We start from the raw sequence: 20,692 nt of genomic DNA, 5'->3' as shown, positions 1-20,692 counted from the left end.
AGATACTGCTCAAAGGTACAATTTTTCAGTTATGTATAGCCTGGTCCTTATAACATATTCTATACTTGGAATTCAAAATAGTAGAAAGTACCCGGTCGGGGCGCCGGATTCTGTCCCGGTTGCCCCTCTTCCAGGCCAGCTCTCTGCTGTGGCCAGGGAATGCAGTGGAGGATGGCCCAAGTACTTGGGCCCTACACCCCATGGGAGACCAGGATAAGTACCTGGCTCCTGCCATCGGATCAGCGCGGTGCGCCGGCGCAGCACGCCAGTCGCGGCAGCCATTGGAGGGTGAACCAATGGCAAAGGAAGACCTTTCTCTCTGTCTCTCTCACTGTCCACTCTGCCTGTCAAAAAAGAAATAGTAGAAAATGTTCTCACCATATGGCAAATAAAAGGTAACTACATGAGGTAACTAATGTATTAATCAGTGTGACTGTGTTAATAATTCCACAATATTTACATATATCATACCTTGAGTTATACATCCTAAATATATACGAGTTTTTAATTATACCTCAAGACATTTTAAGATTCCTTAAGAAGGAATCTTAAGGAAGTTTGGTTTAAAACTTCATAAGAAATTGTTTTCTTCTCAAAAAAATTATACCTCAAAAAAGATATAATCACTTAAGAAATTGAACATTTATAATTAAAATAATAAAAATATACACATACTTAGACAAATGAAATATTCAAAATCCATCTACAGGACCACCTAGAAAGCCATGTTTCTGTCAACATGCAGATTTCAGAAATCACAGGTGAGTATCAAAATACACAGCTGAACTGCAACTTTTCCATATTTTATGCCAATCATTTTTCTCTATTGGAAATTTTTAGCAAGACCCTCATGAAACAGTAAAGCTTTTCAGTATTGCCTATACTACACAGCTTCAAGGCATGTTCTTACATGCTGGATGGTGTGGAAATTCCAGTGGCTCTCAGTATCTATGTGAGTTTTTTAATATACTGGAAATAAACAGGGACAACTGAATGCTTTCACAAATTGCTTATATTGATAAGGTTTTCCAACACTGAATTCAAATGAGATTATAAATAAGGACTTCCTAAAAAAAATCTTCCTGATTCCTTATATTGAAAAGGTTTCTCTCCAGTGGTATTTTTTTACGTTCGGTAAAATCAGAACTAGTGATGACCATTCCGCGTTCATAGGACTTCTCTCCAGTGTGTTCGTAAGTGTTTAGTAAGGCGTGAGCGCTCAGTGAAAGCCTTCCCACACTCTTTACACGCATAGGGCTTCTCTCCAGTGTGAGTTCGCATGTGACTGCAAAGACTGGAGGAATACCGAAATGCTTTCCCACACATCTTACACTCAAAGGGCTTTTCCCCAGTGTGAGTTCTCAAGTGGACATTAAGAGATGAGGAAGCCACAAAGGCCTTCCCACACTGGTCACATTCAAAGGGCTTCTCTCCTGTGTGACTTCTTTCATGCTCAATAAGGTGTGAGGACGTAGTGAAGGCCTTCCCACACTCCTTACACTCGTAGGGTCTCTCCCCAGTGTGAGTGAGCACATGTGTAGTAAAGCCCGTTCGCCCGGCGAAGGCTTTCCCACACTCCTTACACTGATAAGGCTTAACTCCAGTGTGAATTCGAAAGTGCTTCTTAAGGCATGAGGAATTTCTAAACGATTTTGCACATACTTGACATTCAAAAGGCTTCTCACCAGTGTGAGTTTTTATATGTTCAGTTAGTTGAGGAAAGGTAGTGAAGGCTTTCCCACATTCCTTACATTTGTAGGGCCTCTCTCCAGTGTGTGTTCGTGAGTGTACATTAAGGCATGATCGCTCCGTGAACGCTTTCCCACAGTCCTTGCATTCATAGGGTTTTTCTCCAGTGTGAATTCGCACATGCCTGTGAAGGTAGGAGGAACGTGTGAAGGCTTTCCCACACACCGCACACTCAAAGGGCTTCTCTCCAGTGTGGGTTCGCAAATGTGCAATGAGATATGAAGAAGAAGCAAACGCTTTCCCACACTGCTCACATTCAAAGGGCTTCTCTCTCAGGTGACTTCTCATGTGTTCAATAAGGCCCGAGGATGTAGTGAAGGCCTTCCCACACTCCTTACACTCGTAGGGTCTCTCCCCAGTGTGAGTGAGCACATGTGTAGTAAAGCCCGTTCGTCCGGCGAAGGCTTTCCCACACTCCTTACATTGATAGGGCTTAACTCCAGTATGAATTCGAAAATGTTTCTTAAGGCATGAGGAATTCCTAAAGGATTTTGTGCATACATCACATACAAAAGGCTTCTCACCAGTGTGAGTTTTCATATGTTCAGCGAGTTGACGAAAACTCGTGAAGGCCTTTCCACATTCCTTACATTCATAGGGCTTCTCTCCAGTGTGTGTTCGTAAGTGTATATTAAGGCCGGAGCGCACGGTGAACGCTTTCCCACACTCTTTACACTGATAGGGTTTTTCTCCGGTGTGAGTTCGCGTGTGAATGCGAAGGTAGGAGGAACGCGTGAATCCTTTCCCACACATCTTACACTCAAAGGGCTTCTCTCCAGTGTGAGTTCTCAAATGTGCAGTGAGATAGGAGGAAGAGGCAAAGGCCTTCCCACACTCATCACACTGAAAGGGCTTCTCACCTGTGTGACTTCTCATATGTTCAGCGAGGCCTGAGGACTTCCCAAAGGCTTTCCCACATTCCTTGCATTCATACGACTTCTCCCCAGCTTGATTTTGAATATGCACAGTTTGACCTGAGGGCACAGTGAAAGCTTTCCCATCTTCCTTCCAATCACAGGATTTCTCTCTAGTATGATTTTGCATATTATTACTATACAAAGGATATGTGAATAATTTTCCACATTCCTTATTTTTGTAGGGTTTTCTTACAATGTGTGTTTGAATGTGTACAACGTGGCTTATGGGCTGAGTAGAAGTTTTCCCATATCGTTCCCAATTGGAGAGTTTTCCTTCACTGTGGTTTCTTCCGAGAGTCTGAAGGTATGACTGACTGACATTGGTTTGGCTGTAGCCACTGTTCCGAAAGACTCTGTCTTGCGGGCATTCTCTCTGTTGGACATCTGCAGTCAGACTGAAGGATTTTTCACATTGAATTAATTCCGAAAGTGTGTCTCCTGTGGAGACTGTCCTGGGCAGAAGAAAGTCTTTTCCATACTGATTAGATTCAGAAGTATTCTCTGTATTTTGAGTATCTGTGTGTAGCTCAAAGTCATCACTGGAGGCTTTGCTACATTGGTTATATTCATGGAGTTCCCCTCCATTGCGACTTTTTGCCTGTTGATAAAGAAATGAATGGTGTTTAAAGGCTTTTTCAGATTTAAGGGAATACTAGTGAGAATGCAGGAGCACTAAGCTCACCCAGGTTTGGGGTTTCTCTCCACAGACATTGCTCCCTCTTGGGCGAAAGCTACTTCTTGCAAGCATCTCACATTTGTACTGATTTCTATCATGGAAATCCCAATCTTATCTGAATTTAGAAACTAATCTTACCAGTTGTATCTCATTTGAAGTATCTGACCAAAAAATATCCTGAAGAGCTGTCCCTTTGGTATTAAGGTCCATTTCCCACTCTGAAGTGAAACAGAAAACATATATAAGGGTTTGTATAAAGTAAAAGGTTAAATAAGTTAAAATGTTAAAAGCTCATTTATATAATTCATATTAAACATAAGAAAATACAAGACAGATTTGAGAAGTCCAAGAAGGCCATGTCTAAAATTCAGCAATGTTAAGGGGTTGGGGCAAACTTTAGAAATTAAGTAACCGCTTTTTTCCTAGAAAATTAAACATGATAGTAACAGAAATAGTATTATGAGGGAAGAAAAGCAGGAAATATCTGCACAAAGAAAACCATAACTCAAAGAAGCAAAGAGCAGATTGTGAGATCAAAGCAAAGTCTAGATCAAGTAATAGACTATGAGAAGTCAAAGATATCCCAAAACTCACTGGCTAATGGCCTCAGCCTTCAGATCCCAGATCCCAAATGCTTTTCCTTTTTTTTTTTTTTTTTTAAGTTGCCTCATGCTTCCAAACACACTGAACTTCTCAATGACCAAAAATGTTTTTCATAAACTCTTACCTTGATGAACACATTGTTCCACTCCTTCTTCCAACCAAGAAATAAGGCTGGGTTTGAACAGCTGATATCCTGTACACAGGAAAAGGCACCTCAGTGGAAGAGGCTCACGCAAGGTATGACAAAGCTCCTCATGAAAAAATAACTATTTCTTAGGAAAGCATTAATTACTTCTAAAGATCTCAAAATGCAAATATCACTTCTTTCAGTATCCCACAGACACTGGCCATGTTTAATGCCTGAAGTCCATATTCAGGTTTAAATAGATATTTAAAAACTACTAAGACTTTTCTTCAAATAGGAATAATGGAATCAGAGAAAGATATTCTCACGGGAAACTCTAACAGCATTGGAGTTTGTTTTTTTATTTATTTATTTATTTTTTAGCTTGAAAGGCACAATGTTATACAGAGAGAGAGAGAGATCTTCCATTCACTGGTTCACTCCTCAAAAGGCTGCAACAGCCAGTGCCGCACCAGGCTGAAGCCAGGAGACTGGAACTCTATCCAGGTCTCCCATGTGGGTAACAGGGACCAAGTACTTGGGCCATCTTCCACTGCTATCCCAAGTGCATTAGCAGGGAGCTGCACTGGAAGCAAAGTAGTCAGGACACGGGATGCCGGCGTCACAGGCAGTGGCCTAAGCTGCTGCATCACAATACCGGCCCGAGTGGTTGTCATCTTTACCGTGAATCAGATTCATGTGGAGGAACTGATAAGACATAGATGACAGAGGTGCAACTAGAGGTCTTCTGATTCAGTGTGTCAAAGGTGGAGTCTCACAACGTACATTTTTAATTCAATCATGCCATTTGATCCTGAGACCAAATCAGGTGGAAAAGTATCACCAAAGATTAAATTGTATTAACACAAGACCTATGTCTCTGCTATTTCCCATTATACTCAGAGTTGACATCATCAATCTTCAAAACACAGTAAGTATATAATGTATTTCTGTTCCCAAAGAGACTATGAGGAATGAAAACAGTTTTACCAACTATGGCCAGGTTTTTGTAGTTCTCCACCATCACATCTCTATAGAGGTTTCTCTGAGTTGAGTCTAATAAAGTCCACTCCTCGTGGGTGAAGTCCACAGCCACATCATCAAAGGTTACCAAGTCCTAAACCATCATAAACACACTGGTTTGAGACAAGTAACATCTCCATCAATGTTAACTACACAATGAGCAAGTGAGACCAATGCATATAAAGGTTCTAAGGTCTCTCATTATCTACCCCAGGGTTCAACAGTCCTAAGAAAGCTTCTTTTCATACACATTCAATATACACAATTCAAATAAATAAGCCAATCATCTCTAATGCTAAGGCTTCAATGGCACTTCTTATATGTGACCTTATCTCACAATGACTAGTCTGGGAGCTCGTCTTGTCTCACTGTTCTAAACTGTAGCACACACTCCTGAACACATTACAAACACTTGATGAACACTGATATATGAATGAATTCTTCAAGTAAAGGAGTTTCATCTTCCCTAGTATCTGTCAGAGTGCCAATATATATATATATATATATTTATATATATATATATATATATATATATATGTAATTGGCATCAGGATAGTTAAAATTAACATACTTACTAAAAGTCTGAGATACATTTCAGCATAATCATTCACCAATGTGAGAAGCAAGATATTCTGGGGAAATTTAATCAGGGACTCAGTCTTGGCATGGATTCTAAGTCAGTATTTGTTCTAGGGAGCAAAGAAGACAAGTATAGCTACAAGGAAATATGTCCTCCTAATTGATCCAATTATGGCATTTTTTGGAAGAACATAAATTTCACACTAAGTCTGAATATACCTACATCCATCATGATCAGATTATGTGTTCAGACACATTGCTCTCTCCTATGTGAATCTATTTCTCTCAAGTATCTTTCTTCCATGCTGATTTTCTGTTTTTTAAATTTTTCATTATTTTTTTTAAGTTTTATTTAAATTACACAAGTTTCATGTATTTCATATATACAGATCTAGGAACAGTGATATATCCCACCCATGCTCCAACTTGTCTTCTTCCTCCCTCTCTCATTCCCACTCTTAATTTTTATAGAGATCTACTTTCAATTTACTTAGTGATCATAAAGTTAACCCTACACTAAGTAAAAGAGTTCAAATAGTATGAAGAGAAAAAAACAAAACAAACAAAAAACAAAAACAAAAACACTGTTCAACAGAAAACAAGGGCTGTAAACAATCACTGAATCTCAAAATGTCCATTTCACTCCAATATATCACACTTAGGGTACTGTATTAGTCACCTCAGATCAAGGAAAACACATGATATCTGTCTTTTTGGGACTGGCTTATTTCATTAAGTATAATGGTTTCTAATTGCGTCCATCTTGTTGCAAAAGACAGGATTTCATTTTCTTTTACATATGTGGATTTTCCCTTTTTTTCCATTTCATCCCTTTACTGAGCACTCGTTAATTATAATAATTAAATATAATTATTAATTATATTGCAAGTAATGCAGATATAAATAATTATGATGCAGTTCCTGCCTTTACAGAAAGCACAGTTTAGCAGTGATGACAGGGGTAAAATGTGAGCTTACAATACTGGATGTATGAAAGACATATGCTGATTATCTATATCAGAATACCAAGTCTCCTCTGAATATGGAAAATAAGAAATATCCCGTGTTGAGCTTACCATTTCTAACCCATCAGAGGAATACTCTTTCAACAAATTCTGCTCAAGTGCTGAACCTTGAGTTTGCAGCTGCATTTCCCATTCTGAAATTAAACACAAAACAAACTTAAGTTTGAAAAAAAACCAGATTAAAAGTGTTAAAAATAGTAAGTCTCTTCATATTTGTTTTCAAAATAAACATGGTAAAAAAGAAACCAAATACTGAAGATTTAGATTTGGTCAAAAATTTGGTCATCTTAAGGATCAGAGATCAAAAATTTGGATAATTTGTTATAAATTTATTCACTGAAAATTAAAACTGAGGCCAGTGTTGTGGCACAGTGAGTAAAGCTGCCACCTGTGACACCGACATCCCACACGGGCACAGTTCACGTCCTGGCTGCTCCACTTCGGATCCTGCTCCCTACTAATGGAATGGGAAAGCAGTGGAAGACGGTCAAAGTGTTCCTGTGGGAGACCCAGATGAAGTTCCCAGCTCCCAGCTTCAGCCTGGCCCAGCCCTGGCCATTGCAGTCATCTGGGAAATGAACTAGTACATGGAAGATCTCTGTGTCTGTGTCTTCCAGTCTCTCTCTCCATAACTCTAACTTTCAATAAGTAAGTAAGTAAGAAAATTAAAACTGATAGATAATCAAGAGTATTATCAGGGAAGAATGGTAAATAGCTGAACAAAGAACATACATCAAAATAATGAACTTGAGGGGCTGGCGCCATGGCTCACTTGGTTAATCCTCTGCCTGTGGCGCCGGCATCCCATATGGGCACCAGATTCTAGTCCCAGTTGCTCCTCTTCCAGGACAGCTCTCTGCTGTGGCTCGGGAGTGCAGTGTAGGATGGCCCAAGTGCTTGGGCCCTGCACCCACATGGGAGACCAGGAGGAAGCACCTGGCTCTTGGCTTCGGATCGGCATGGCGCACCAGCCAAAAGGAAGGAAGGAAGACCTTTCTCTCTGTCTCTCTCTCACCCTAACTCTGCCTGTCAAATTAAAATAATAATAATAATGAACTTGAAAAAGAACAACGTCATTTTACAACATTACAGGAAGTTGGGACAGAACTTAGAGTATGGGAACTTCTAACTTCTGAGGCAAATTACGTCAATCTTCTCAGATGAAGTACATCTGAGTAGTTTCTTCATTATGCCTCTGAACACTCAAATTCTTGCTAATCAGGGTTGCTCTTCACAAACACTCAACTTGAAGAACTCCTCTCTGCACAGTTCCCATCTCTTGTGCTTGTTCCAACCAAGAGATCAGACTGGGTTTCATAAGCTGGCATCCTGTACATGGGGAAAAATAAGTTAATGCAGGAGACTAAAAGAGGAGATGATAGACATTCCTGTGCTTCAAGTCTAACAAAAGCAGAGAAACTATTTCAAAAGAACTAAAAATGTAAATACCAACTCACTCTGTACAAAGTGGTTATCCATGACCCCTGAAAAACAAATTCATGCTTACAAACACACTGACAAGGGGCCAGCACTGAGGCGTAGTGGGTAAGGCAGCCGCCTGCAGTGCCAGCGACCCATATGAGTGCCAGTTCTAGTCCCAGCTACTCCAGTTCCGATCCAGCTCTCTGCTATGGCCTGGGAAAGCAGTGGAAGATGGCCCAAGTGCTTGGGCCCCTGCACTCGCGTGGGAGATCTGGAAGAAGCTCCTGGCTCCTGGCTTTGGATTGACACAGCTCTGGCCATTGTGGCCAAATGGAGAGTGAACCAGCAGATGGAAAATCTCTCTCTCTCTCTCTCTCTCTCTCTCTCTCGCCACCTCTCCTCTCTCTGTGTAACTTTCTTCCAAATAAATAAATCTTTAAAAAAAAAAAAAAAAAAAAACACTGACAAAGCACAAAAATTGTAGTCAAGCAGGAAATAAATAAGTCAACCAAGAAGAACTCTGTTATCATGGAGAACTATACCAGAAATCCCTAAAAATTACAATGCACAACATTCAGGGGAAGGGATTTTCAGAACATAGTAGACAGAGTCTTAGGTGGAAAGTATCTGGGGCCGGCGCTGTGGCACAGTGAGTTAACGCCCTGGCCTGAAGCACCGGCATCCCACATGAGCACCGGTTCTAGTCCCAGGTACTCCTTTCAATCCAGCTCTCTGTTATGGCCTGGAAAAGCAGTGGAGGTTGGCCCAAGTCCTTCAGCCCCTGCACCCACGTGGGAGACCCGGAAGAAGTTCCTGGCTCTTGACTTCAGATCGGCTCAGCTCTGGCCGTTGCAGCCATCTGGTGAGTGAACCATCCGATGGAAGACCTCTCCCTCTCTCTCTGCCTCTACCTCTCATTGTAACTCTTTCAAATAAATAAAATAAAATATTTTTTAAAAAGTATCTGATATAATAAGTCAAGGGCAGAGATGAAAAATGAATATTTCTGAGCAATAACAGTGACTCTGTTGACCTCGCAAAACAGTTAAGAAGCGCCAAGGTGATTAAAACATTATTAGGTCGGCCGGCGCTGTGGTTCACCAGGCTAATCCTCCGCCTGTGGCGCCAGCACTCCGGGTTCTAGTCCCGGTTGCTCCTCTTCCAGTCCAGCTCTCTGCTGTGGCCCGGGAAGGCAGTGGAGGATGGCCCAAGTGCTTGGGCCCTGCACCCGCATGGGAGACCAGGAGGATGCACCTGGCTCCTGGCTTTGGATCGGTGCAGTGCGCCAGCCGTAGTGACTATTTGGTGGGTGAACCAATGCAAAAGGAAGACCTTTCTCTCTGTCTCTCTCCCTCTCACTGTCTAACTCTGCCTGTCAAAAAAAAAAAAAAATTATTAGGACACAGACCGTGTTTATTTCTCATGTTGTTCCAAGATGGAAATACAAATTACAAATCCTAGGACAGAGTAAATAAATAATGTTCTTTATAAATAATCTGTTCCCTAAGATGCTGAAAGGCATGATGGTAGTCTTACCAGCTGTAACCAGGCTTTCACAGTTCTCCAGCATCATATCTTTGTATGTATTTCTCTGATCTGATTCCAATAAAGGCAACTCTTCCTGGGTTATGTCCATAACCACATCATTAAAGGTCACAGAGTCCTAAATCACATATACACAGCTTGAGCAGTGTAACACCTCTACCACATGCACAGGAAAATGAGGACAGACAACACCATGCCTATATAGAAAGGTAGATTTTCTTACTGCCTAAGCCAGGGTTCAAGGGCCCTAGGGATTCTTCTCTGTATCCATACACATTCACTATTTCTTAACTCCAGTCATACGGCTTTAACGGCATATCTCAAATATGAACTGTGTCACCACAACCAGAAAGGGAGGTCTTTCTTGTCTTACTACCCTCTATCAAATTAAACTTCTCAGGCAAGCCTAGCAATTAAGACACTGGTTGTGACAACTGCATCATAATCAGAATGCCTAGGTAAGAGTCCTGCTCCATTCCAGATTCCAACTTCCTACTAATGCACCCTAGTGGGCTGCAGGTGATGATGGCTCGAGTGGTTGGACTCCTATCACCCCTGTGGGAGATGTGAATAGAGTTCTCAGCTCCTACTTCAGCCTGGCCCAGCCCTGGCTACTGTGGACATTTAGGGAGTGAACCAGCAGATGTGAGCTCTTGCAGTCTACTTGTTTCCAACTCTCAAATAAGTAAATCACACACTCAGAAAAATGGATACAAAACAATGAGGGTAAAGAATAAAGATGGTGGTCAAGGCATTCTTTCTTTTTTCAAAGGAGGAGCTGGGAAGCACTCATCCATTTTTTTTTTTTTTTAAGATTTTTTTACGTATTTGAAAGGCAGAGTTACAGAGAGGCAGAGAGAGGCAGAGAAAGAGAGAGAGAGAGAGATCTTTCATCTGCTGGTTCACTCCTCAGATGGCCACAATGGCTGGAGCTGCGCTAATCCAAAGCCTGGAGCCAGGAATTCTGCTGGGTCTCCCACGAGGCAGCAGGGGCCCAAGAACTTGGGCCATCTTCTACTTCTTTCCCAGGCCATAGCAGCGAGCTGGATCAAAAGTGGAGCAGCCAAGACTCCTACTGGCACCCATAGGGGATACTGGCACTGCAGGCGGCAGCTTTACCCACTACAACACAGCACCGGCCCCAAGGCATTCTTTCACCAATATGCGATGCTTCACTTCATAGAGAAATTCAACTAGGGTCTCTCTCAGTTCTTAAATGAGGCTTTATTTGCTTTACAAAGCTCTGAAGACAACTTTGCCTAGAAAGAGTCGTGTATACCTAGTAGATGCAAATATATCCGCTGGTAGAAAGGTACACATTTTTCATATCTGATAATTTACCAGGCAGTCAATCATGTGGTTATACCTCTGACTTTTCTTCATGAACACAGATTAGAACCCTAGAAGGCAAATATCCTAGGGCAGACAAAAAGGCATGAGAACCCAAAACTGGCCATAATCCCATATTAACATGCCTAGAAGGCATCCCACCCTGGTTTGAAATTATCAAATAATCCAACACATTCACAGAAACTCACAAACATACTATAAAGATACAACACTACTGTAGTTTTATGTCAATCAGAGCTAAAAAACAAAGGGGGGGGGGTTGCAAGCACAATGCCCATTAGGAAAATATAACAGCCCCAATTTACAGATAATAAGAGTTAAGCCCTGGGCCGGCGCCACGGCTCACAAGGCTAATCCTCCGCCTTGCGGCGCCGGCACACCGGGTTCTAATCCCAGTCAGGGACCCGGATTCTGTCCCAGTTGCCCCTCTTCCAGGCCAGCTCTCTGCTGTGGCCTGGGAGTGCAGTGGAGGATGGCCCAATTGCTTGGGCCCTGCACCCCATGGGAGACCAGGAGAAGCACCTGGCTCCTGCCTTCGGATCAGCGCAGTGCACCGGCTGCGGCGGCCATTGGAGGGTGAACCAACGGCAAAGGAAGACCTTTCTCTCTGTCTCTCTCTCTCACTGTCCACTCTGCCTGTCAAAAAAATAAATAAATAAAATAAATAAATAAAAAATTTAAAAAAAAAAAGAGTTAAGCCCTGAAAAACATTGACCCAGAAATTACATTAAGCAGTACTACTTCCCAAAGCAGACACATGAAGGAGCTCACTTATAGAACTGCCCTCTCTGGTCCATTTTAACATCTCAGAAATGTTATTATAACGGCCCAGACCTTTGTGCAAGGGCCAGGGGGAAGGAGTACCTAAAGCAGATTCTCTGAAAATTACCAACAGTATCTACCCATGACACAATCTGATAATTCCCATCCTTCAAAACTCAGAGAAATATGCTTGAACGTGTTCTTCTATAATTTGCAGAACACATCGGGGTAACATGCACAGTGGTGATATCTTATATAGGGCTACTTAAATTTATGTTGACATCAATCATTAATCAACAAGTGTTAATTTTCAGTCACTGAACACCATATATTAGTGCATACACCCATGCTCTCTAACTCTCTCTGTGTATATGGACACTTGAAAATATTCATTTTTGTGTGGAAAAAAACTGTGAAATCTATTTACACATGAGTCCTCAAAAGCTTTAAGGAAAATATGCATTATGAAAACTACACACAGGGCTGGAATTTGTGGTTCAGTGGATTAAGCCATGGTTTGTGACACCTGCATCCCATCAAGTACTGAGGGATCAAGTACTGGCTACTCTACTTCCAAGTCCAGCTTCATACTAATGCACCTGGGAAAGCAGCAGAAGATGGTCCAAGTACTTGGGCCTCAGACACCCATGGTGGAGACCAGAATGGAGTTCCTGGCTCTTGGCTTCAGCCTGGCTCAGATCTGACTGTTGTGGCCATTTAGGGAATGAACCAACAAATGGAAGATTCTGACTCTTCCCCTACTCTGCTGTTCTGCCTTTCAAATAAACAAATAGATCAGTACATAGACTGTCTCATAAAAAACTATGCACAGATTTCTAATTTTTTACAGCAAAATAAACATTTTTAAATTTTAATGAACTTTTTGATATAGCTTCATATATGTAAAAATCACCAAAAACAGTAAAATCTACAACATGGATATTACTAAGACGAACTGCCACTTACTAAGAATTGTTGTGTGTTAAAAGTTATATCAGGGGGCTGGTACTATGGGATATGTACCAGCGTGGGAGACCCGGAGGAAGCTCCTGGCTCCTGGCTTCAGATTGGCGCAGCTCCGGCGTTGCGGCCATCTGAGGAGCGAACCATTGGATGGAAGACCTCTCCCTCTCCATCTCCCTCTCCCTCTCCCTCTCTTTCTCTCTGCCTCTCCTCTCTCTGTGTAACTCTTTCAAATAAATAAATAAATCTTTAAAAAATAAATTAATAAATAAGGGGCCGGTGCCCTGGCTCACTTAATCTTCCATCTGCAGTGCCGGCATCCCATATGGGTGCCGGGTCCTAGTCCCGGTTGCTCCTCTTCCAGTCCAGCTCTCTGCTGTGGCCCGGGAAGGCAGTGGAGGATGGCCCAAGTGCTTGGGCCCTGCACCCGCATGGGAGACCAGGAGGAAGCACCCGGCTCCTGGCTTCGGATTGGCGCAGTGCCAGCCGTGGCGGCCATTTGGGGAATGAACCAACAGAAGGAAGACCTTTCTCTCTGTCTCTCTCTCTCACTGTCTATAACTCTACCTGTCCAATAAATAAAAAATAAAAAATAAATAAAAATAAATAAATCTTTAAAAACAAAAAAAGAAACTATCAGGAAATTCTCTATATCTGGAAAAATATATAAATATCCATGTATTAGAAACTAAAAAGTCCCCAATTAAATTCAATCCAAACAATATACCAAGGGATATTATAATGAAACAGTCATAAATCAGAGGCAGAGAGGATCCTGAAGGCAGCATGAGAAGCAATCACATGATCGCTATGAGCAGATTCGTCACCAGAGAACTTAGGCCAGGTGAAAGGGGGATATTTAGCTGCTAAAAGAAAAAACCAACAACCAAGCCATCCTACACTCAGCAAAGCTATCTGTCAAAAATTAATGAAACAAAGAATTACTCAAAAAAAAAAAAAACCAAAAACACAAGAGTTAGTTCTAAACACCAAAACTGACCTATAAAAAATACTAACAGGGCTGACAGTGTGGCATAGCAGTTAAAGCCGCTGCCTGCCGTGCCAGCATCCCATATGGGTGCCAGCTCAAGACCCAGTGGCTCCACTTCTGTTCCAGTTCTCTGCTGTAGTCTGGGAAAGCAGTAGAGGATGGCCCAAGTCCTTGGGCCCCTGTACCCACGTGGAAGACCCAGAAGAAGCTCCTGGCTCCTGGCTTCGGATTGGCACAGCTCCGGCCGTTGCGACCAACTGGGGAGTGAACCAGCGGATGGGAGACTTTTCTCTCACTGTGTAACTGTGACTTTCAAGTAAAATAAATAAATCTTTAAAAAAAAATCTCTCTGCCTCTCTGTAGCTCTGCCTTTCAAATAAATAAATTTTTTGTTTACACAAATTAAAAATGTTTATTAACTGTGTCACACAGATTGCAACATACTTTATGCTCTACTATAGAAAAGTAACACAGAATATTTGAAATTCAAACACTTATCAAATGTTTTATCCTGAGTCTTGATGTCTTCAGAAACACACATGACAATAATGTACGCAAGTACAGCTAGTTTTTCATAGTATAACTCAATGTCATTTTCTTTGAATGGTCTTAAGTACTGTTTTTTCTTAAACATTTATGTAAAGTATAAATATTACGGCCGGCGCCGCGGCTCACTAGGCTAATCCTCCGCCTAGCGGCGCCGGCACACCGGGTTCTAGTCCCGGTCGGGGCGCCGGATTCTGTCCCGGTTGCCCCTCTTCCAGGCCAGCCCTCTGCTGTGGCCAGGGAGTGCAGTGGAGGATGGCCCAGGTGCTTGGGCCCTGCACCCCATGGGAGACCAGGAAAAGCACCTGGCTCCTGGCTCCTGCCATCGGATCAGCGCGGTGCGCCGGCCGCAGCGCGCCGGCCGCGGCGGCCATTGGAGGGTGAACCAACGGCAAAGGAAGACCTTTCTCTCTGTCTCTCTCTCTCACTGTCCACTCTGCCTGTCAAAAAAATAAAAAAAATAAAAAATAAAAAAAAATATATAAAAAAAAAGTATAAATATTACGTTTTGAATTTTTCAAACACATGAGAGTGTATGAACTGAAAAGTTATTTTTTTTGCTAAATAAGCATATGAAGATGTCTTCTTAGTTCAAAATGCCTTATCTTATTTTCATAATGTAAGTTATTTTAGAATAAATGTAAAGGGTCAAAAAATTACCAGATACTTGAATGTTCCCATGAATTGTATCACACTCATTGAGAAATTATACAAATTCACTAAAGAAATTAATCATTTCCTCCTATAAATATTTTGTTTTATTTATTTTGTGTTTAGAAGTTCCAGTTTCAAGTACTATCAACAGCTTCTTAACAAGTGAAAAAAAAATCAAAAATGCTGAAAAATTGGCCTCATTAATATATTTATAGACTTTTACTTAATACATATTCCTTTGGAAATTAATTATATGACATTTTACAGCATTAACATTTTCTTTTTTTTTTTTTTAAGATTTTATTTATTTGAGAGGCAGAGCTACAGAGTGAGAGGGAGAGGCAGAGAGAAAGGTCCTCCCTCCGTTGGCTCACTCCCCAATCGGCCGCAATGGCTGGAGCTGTGCCAATCCGAAGCCAGAAGCCAGGCGCCTCCTCTGGTCTCCCACGCAGGTGCAGAGGCCCAAGCACTTGGGCCATCTTCCACTGTTTTCCCAGGCCATAGCAGAGAGCTGGACAGGAAGAGGGGGAGCCAGGACCAGATTAACCAGCTGTGCCATGGAGCCAGCCCCAGCATTAACATTTTCTTTTCTTTTTTTTTTTTTTTAGCATTAACATTTTCAAATCACTGAGTAGTGAGCACTTCAGTTCTTTACTGTCTATAACCAAAGCTGAAAGTCACTGGTTTCTGAATGAAGAAATCTTAAAAAAAAAAAAAAAAAAAAAAAAAAGCCTAAAATGAGTTTCTCATGTTGAAAAAAAACGGATGCTAAATAACTGGAAAACATATGAGAGTATAAAATTTACAAGTAAAATTAAACACAGTAAATCACAAAATACTTTAATGATGTTTTGTGAAACATTTAACTCATTACTATGTAGATTAAAACATAAAACTATCGAAAATGGAATAATGTTACATAGAAGCAAATGAGATAATTGGTAGGCATTCCAGATTTTTTTTTAAAGGTTTTTTTATTTATTTGAAAGGCAGAGTTACAGAGAGGCAGAGGCACAGAGAGACAGGTCTTCCATCTGCTGGTTCACTCCCTAGATGGCCACAATGGCCGGAGCTGTGCCAATTCGAAGCCAGGAGCCAGGAGCTTCTTCTGGGTCTCCAATGTAGGTGGAGGGGCTCAAGGACTTGGGCCATTTTCCACTGCTTTCCCAGGCCACAGCAGAGAGCTGGATTGGAAGTGAGCAGCAGCGACTTGAACCAGCGCCCATCTGGGATGCCGGCACCGCAGGTACAGGCTATACCCAGTACACCACAGCGTCGGCCCCATCCCAGATTTATTAAAATTCTTGGTTTGTATGTTTCAGTTTACTAGGAGCAAAAAGTTAGCATTAGTATTTCTATTTTCTTGAATGATAGAACAATTTATTCCTCAATGTTCACTTTTGTTTCACGCCATACTTTGTAATATTTAAGGTGTCCCTGTATTTAAAAATGTCAAGTTTATTTCTGCTTCAAAAGGGTAAATTACAGCCTTCCCAATTTGTCTAAGAACAGCACCATTACATTACTCACATATAAAGTTTCTCTATTATCAAGTAAAAATAGCTACAATAGGGACAGATGCTGTGGCACAATGGGTTAAGCCATGGCCTGCAGTGCTGGCATCCCAGATGGGTGCCAGTTCCAGTCCAGGCTGCTCTACTTCCCTTCCGGCTCCCTGTTAATGCACCTGGGAAAGCAGTGGAGGATGGTTCAAGTCCTCGGGCCCCTGCACCCATGTGGGAGATCTGGAAGAAGCTCCTGGCTCCAGGCTTGGGCCTGGCCCAGCTCCAGTTGTTGCAGCCATTTGGGAAGTAAACCTGTAGGTGGAAAATATCTCTCCCTCTCTCTGTAACTCTGCTTTCAGATATATAAATAAATAAATCTTAAGGGGCCAGCACTGTGGACTAGCAGGTAACGCCGCCTCCTGCAGTGCCAGCATCCCATAAGGGTGCTGGTTCAAGTCCAGGCTGCTCCACTTCCAATCCAGCTCTCTGCTATGGCCTAGGAAAGCAGTAGAAGATGGCCCAAGTCCTCGAAGTCCTCAGGATCCTGCACCCACGTGAGTCCCGGAAGAAGCTCCTGGCTTCAGATCAGCACAGCTCCAGATGGACATTGCGGCCAATTGGGGAGTAAACCAGCAAATGGAAGACCTTTCTCTTTTCTCTTTCTCTGCCACTGTGTAACTCTGACGTTCAAATAAATAAATACATCTTTAAAAAATAAATAAGTAAATCTAAAAAAGATACCTACAATAATTTGTTAAGGGATACACAACAAAAATTGTGAATCCAATAAAATAGGATGTGAGAGTTCAGGAAAAGTGGAGTTACTTTATGCAATCAAAATTAAAATTTTGGGGCCAGTGCTGTGGCATAATGGGCTAATCCTCTTCCTGCAGCGCCAGCATCTCATATGGCACCAGTTCACGTCTTTCAATCCAGCTCTCTGCTATGGCCTGGAAAAGCAGTAGAAAATGGCCCACATCTCCCTGTACTGGCATGGGAGACCTGGAAGAAGCTCCTGGCTCCTGGCTTCGGATCAGTGCAGCTCCAGCCATTGCAGCCATTTGAAGAGTGAACCAGTGGATGGAAGATCTCTCTCTCTCTCTCTCCCTCTCTCTCTCTATAACTCTACCTCTCAAAAAAATAAAAAATCAAAAAATTAAAATTTTATCAATAAATACCCTGTGATGACATCAAGATGTCTTCTGTAGGCTTCATGGTAACCACAAAGCAAAATCCTATAGGATATACAAAGGATAAAAGTTTTTAAAAAATCAAAGCACATCTCTAGAGAAAGAATCTAATCACAAAGGCAGTCAGAAAGAGAGGGAGAAGGATGTACAAAGCAACCAGAAAACAATTAATAAAATGGCACCAGTAGGTCCTTACCTACCAATAATCACCATGAATGTACATGAATTAAGTTCTCCAATCCAACACAGACAGCTACATGGATTAACAAACAAGACAATGACAGGGTCTGACCAGGGACTTCATCTGTCAGGACACACACTGTGAAACTACAAGATTGGGAAAAGGCACAATTAACATGCTGCTTGGGACACCCACACTAGATATCAGAGTGCCAAGGTACAAATCCCAGCTCTGCTTCTGATTCTACCTTCTGGCCAATGTGTGCGCTGACAAGCAGTGATGGCTCAAGTAAACGGGTCCCTGCCACCCAAGTGAGAGATCTGAATTGTGTCCCAGGCTCCTGGCTTTGGACTGGTACAGACCTGTGTGAGCATTTAAGGAATGAATGACCTGGTGGACGAACTCTGTCTCTCTCTCAAATAAAAACAAATAAATAAAAATTTATTTTAAAAAAAGTGAAAGGGGGCATGCACTGTAACTCAGTGGGCTAAGCCTCTGCCAGCGGCACCATCATCCCATATGGGCACAAGTTCAAGTCCCAGCACCTCCCCTTTCAATCCAGCTCTCCTTTTATAGCCTGGGAAAGCAGTGAAAGATGGCAGAAATGATTGGGAGAGGTGGGTCTTCTGGGAGACCCAGAAGAAACTTCTGGCTCCTGGCTTTGGATTGGCCCAGCTCCAGCCATTGCGGCCATCTGGAGAGTGAACCAGCAGATGGAAGACCTCTCTCTCTCTCTGCCTCTCTGTAACTCTGCCTTTCAAATAAATAAATATTAAAAAAAAAAAAAAAAACCGGAAAGAAAGGGAAAAGACATTCCATGCAAATGGAAACCAAACAAAATCAGGGGTAGCTATATTTTCATCAGATAAAACAGACTACAGGTCAAAGACTATAAAAGGAGACACAGTCACTACACCATGATAAAAAGATCCATTCATCATGAAGACAGAACTGAAATATATATACGCCACCAGCATCAGAGAGCCTAAATATATAATTTAACAATTTTTTTAAAAATTTTTTTTGACAGGCAGAGTGGACAGTGAGAGAGAGAGACAGAGAGAAAGGTCTTCCTTTCGCCGTTGGTTCACCCTCCAATGGCCGCCGCGGCCGGTGCGCTGCGGCCGGCGCACCGCGCTGATCTGAAGCCAGGAGCCAGGTACTTATCCTGGTCTCCCATGGGGTGCAGGGCCCAAGCACCTGGGCCATCCTCCACTGCACTCCCGGGCCACAGCAGAGAGCTGGCCTGGAAGAGGGGCAACTGGGACAGAATCCGGCGCCCCGACCAGGACTAGAACCCGGTGTGCCGGCACCGCAGGCAGAGGATTAGCCTAGTGAGCCGCGGCGCCGGCCTAAATATATAATTAAATTTATAGATGTGAAGAAAGATACTAGAAGACAATAACAGCAGGGAACTTCCATACCCAGTCTTTCAATAACTGACAGGTCATCCAGACAGAAAATGAGGAACCACTGAACTCAGAGTACAGTTTATACCAAAAGTACTGAACACGCGCAGAAAATTCTATCCAACAGCAAAATGCACATTCTTCTCAAGTGCACATGGAACATTCTCCAGGATAAATCCTATGTCGGACCACAAAACAATCTTCTTTTTTTTTTTTAATTTTTTTTTATCTGCGGCACAAAACAATCTTAAGATAGAAATTACAGCAGGTGTCTTTTCCAACTACAATGATTAACACTAGAAATCGAGATGGGAGGACAACTGGGGAATTCACAAATAGGCAGACATACACACACTCCTGAGCAACCGATGAGAGTATCAGGCGAGGCACAAAGAACTTTCTTGACACAAAGGAGAATGTGAATACAACACACTGCAAAAGCAGTTGGAAGTTGCAAGTTTGCAGCCACAGATGCCTCGCGGTCTGCACACATTTACATCCAAACAGAAACATGCACAGCCTGGACATCCAAAAAAAAGTAGCTTTATATTTCACTTTGAACTTAACGCGTTAAAAATTAACCTAGGGACACGCAGCGAGGGAGGCAAATTCTCAGACGAAACACTGCTCACGAGCACGGGGGGCGGCGGCCAGCTCCGCCCACACCGCTCACCTCAGGTGCCGGGACCGCGAGATCCGCAGCAGCCGGGCACGCAGGCACACGCCACGGACGCAGATTCCTCCTTCTTCGGGGGAAAATCAAACAAAATCCCAACGACTGCTTTGGAGGCTTCCGAAGAGGCAGTCGCCGCCGTCCGCGAAGCCCTCAGGAGGAAGCCTCGGGGGTCCCTCCTCCACCCTCCGCCACCCTCCGCCACCGCCGCCCCAGCCCCCCACGCAGCGGCACCCCCACGCGGGAAAGGCCGACGACCGCCCACTGGGCGGAGACGCGGCCGGAAGAGACGGCGCTGGGCCACCGGCCTCACTTCCGCTTCCGCCTTCGTTCTGGGTGGGCGGGCTCCGGGCCTCGGGCTGCGGTCAGATCCAGGCCTGTGGGCGGGGCTCTGGCCAGGGGTGGGACCCGGGGGCGGGGCTGGAGATGCTCGCGAGACCCTGTCCAGCTGCCCGCTCTTACACCTGTTCCTACAGCCCCTACACTGATTGGTGCCTTTGACAAACTGACCAATCCCTGAAATGGTCTATGTTCTTTATTCCGTTGTCCACTTAGTTATTTCCCCATTCTTTTTATTAATGTGGACATCAGAAAAAAACTCTAGTAAATTGAGTCTTTGTATTTCCAATGCACTGATCCTTTTTTAAGTTTTCAATATTTTTACTTCTTCAAATATGACTTTGTATTTATTTCTGGGATTAAGTCCATGGCCTCCCATTCGGCATTATAAAATAGCACTGATGCCAGGCATTTTCACTTAGGCAACAAGGGTTTTAAAGTTTTCCTGGTAACTCTGCCTGTCAAA

The 20,692-nt window shown here is 42.8% G+C and overlaps 1 protein-coding gene across 3 annotated transcripts; it reads right to left on the bottom strand.

Annotated features, from left to right (window-relative positions):
• Window positions 1-994: 994 nt before the first annotated feature.
• Window positions 995-20,214, bottom strand: LOC127489287 (zinc finger protein 26-like). 3 transcript variants are annotated; one of them, XM_070059169.1, is made up of 6 exons: window positions 19,888-20,214; window positions 6,748-6,830; window positions 5,060-5,186; window positions 4,070-4,138; window positions 3,481-3,560; window positions 995-3,264 (listed from the first exon to the last, which is right to left on the bottom strand). In XM_070059169.1, exons 2-6 carry the CDS (start codon window positions 6,820-6,822, stop codon window positions 1,168-1,170), a joined length of 2,448 nt encoding a protein of 815 aa, XP_069915270.1. In that variant the 5' UTR covers window positions 6,823-6,830; window positions 19,888-20,214; the 3' UTR covers window positions 995-1,167. The 3 variants fall into 3 exon arrangements, with proteins under 3 accessions (XP_069915270.1, XP_069915269.1, XP_069915271.1); XM_070059168.1 differs by lacking the exon at window positions 19,888-20,214 and adding an exon at window positions 9,655-9,878; XM_070059170.1 differs by lacking the exon at window positions 19,888-20,214 and adding an exon at window positions 5,668-5,781 and having other exon boundaries at window positions 6,748-6,831.
• Between the last annotated feature and the right edge of the window lie 478 nt (window positions 20,215-20,692).

The sequence above is a fragment of the Oryctolagus cuniculus genome, chromosome 16, assembly GCF_964237555.1.
Source record: "Oryctolagus cuniculus chromosome 16, mOryCun1.1, whole genome shotgun sequence".
Lineage (NCBI taxonomy): Eukaryota > Metazoa > Chordata > Mammalia > Lagomorpha > Leporidae > Oryctolagus > Oryctolagus cuniculus.
Note: the sequence above shows the minus strand (reverse complement) of the source record. Positions and strands in the feature narration are given on the sequence as shown.

Bases quoted from the DNA above. Each gene is read 5' to 3' on its own strand.
- LOC127489287 (XM_070059168.1), bottom strand. From the start codon at position 9,754: ATGGACATAACCCAGGAAGAGTTGCCTTTATTGGAATCAGATCAGAGA. The intron at 5,187-6,747 runs GTAAGCTCAACA...ATGATGGTTTAG, and splicing joins CCTCTGATGGGTTAGAAATG to GACTTGGTAACCTTTGATGA. The intron at 3,265-3,480 runs GTAAGATTAGTT...CTTTATCAACAG, and splicing joins CTTCAAATGAGATACAACTG to GCAAAAAGTCGCAATGGAGG.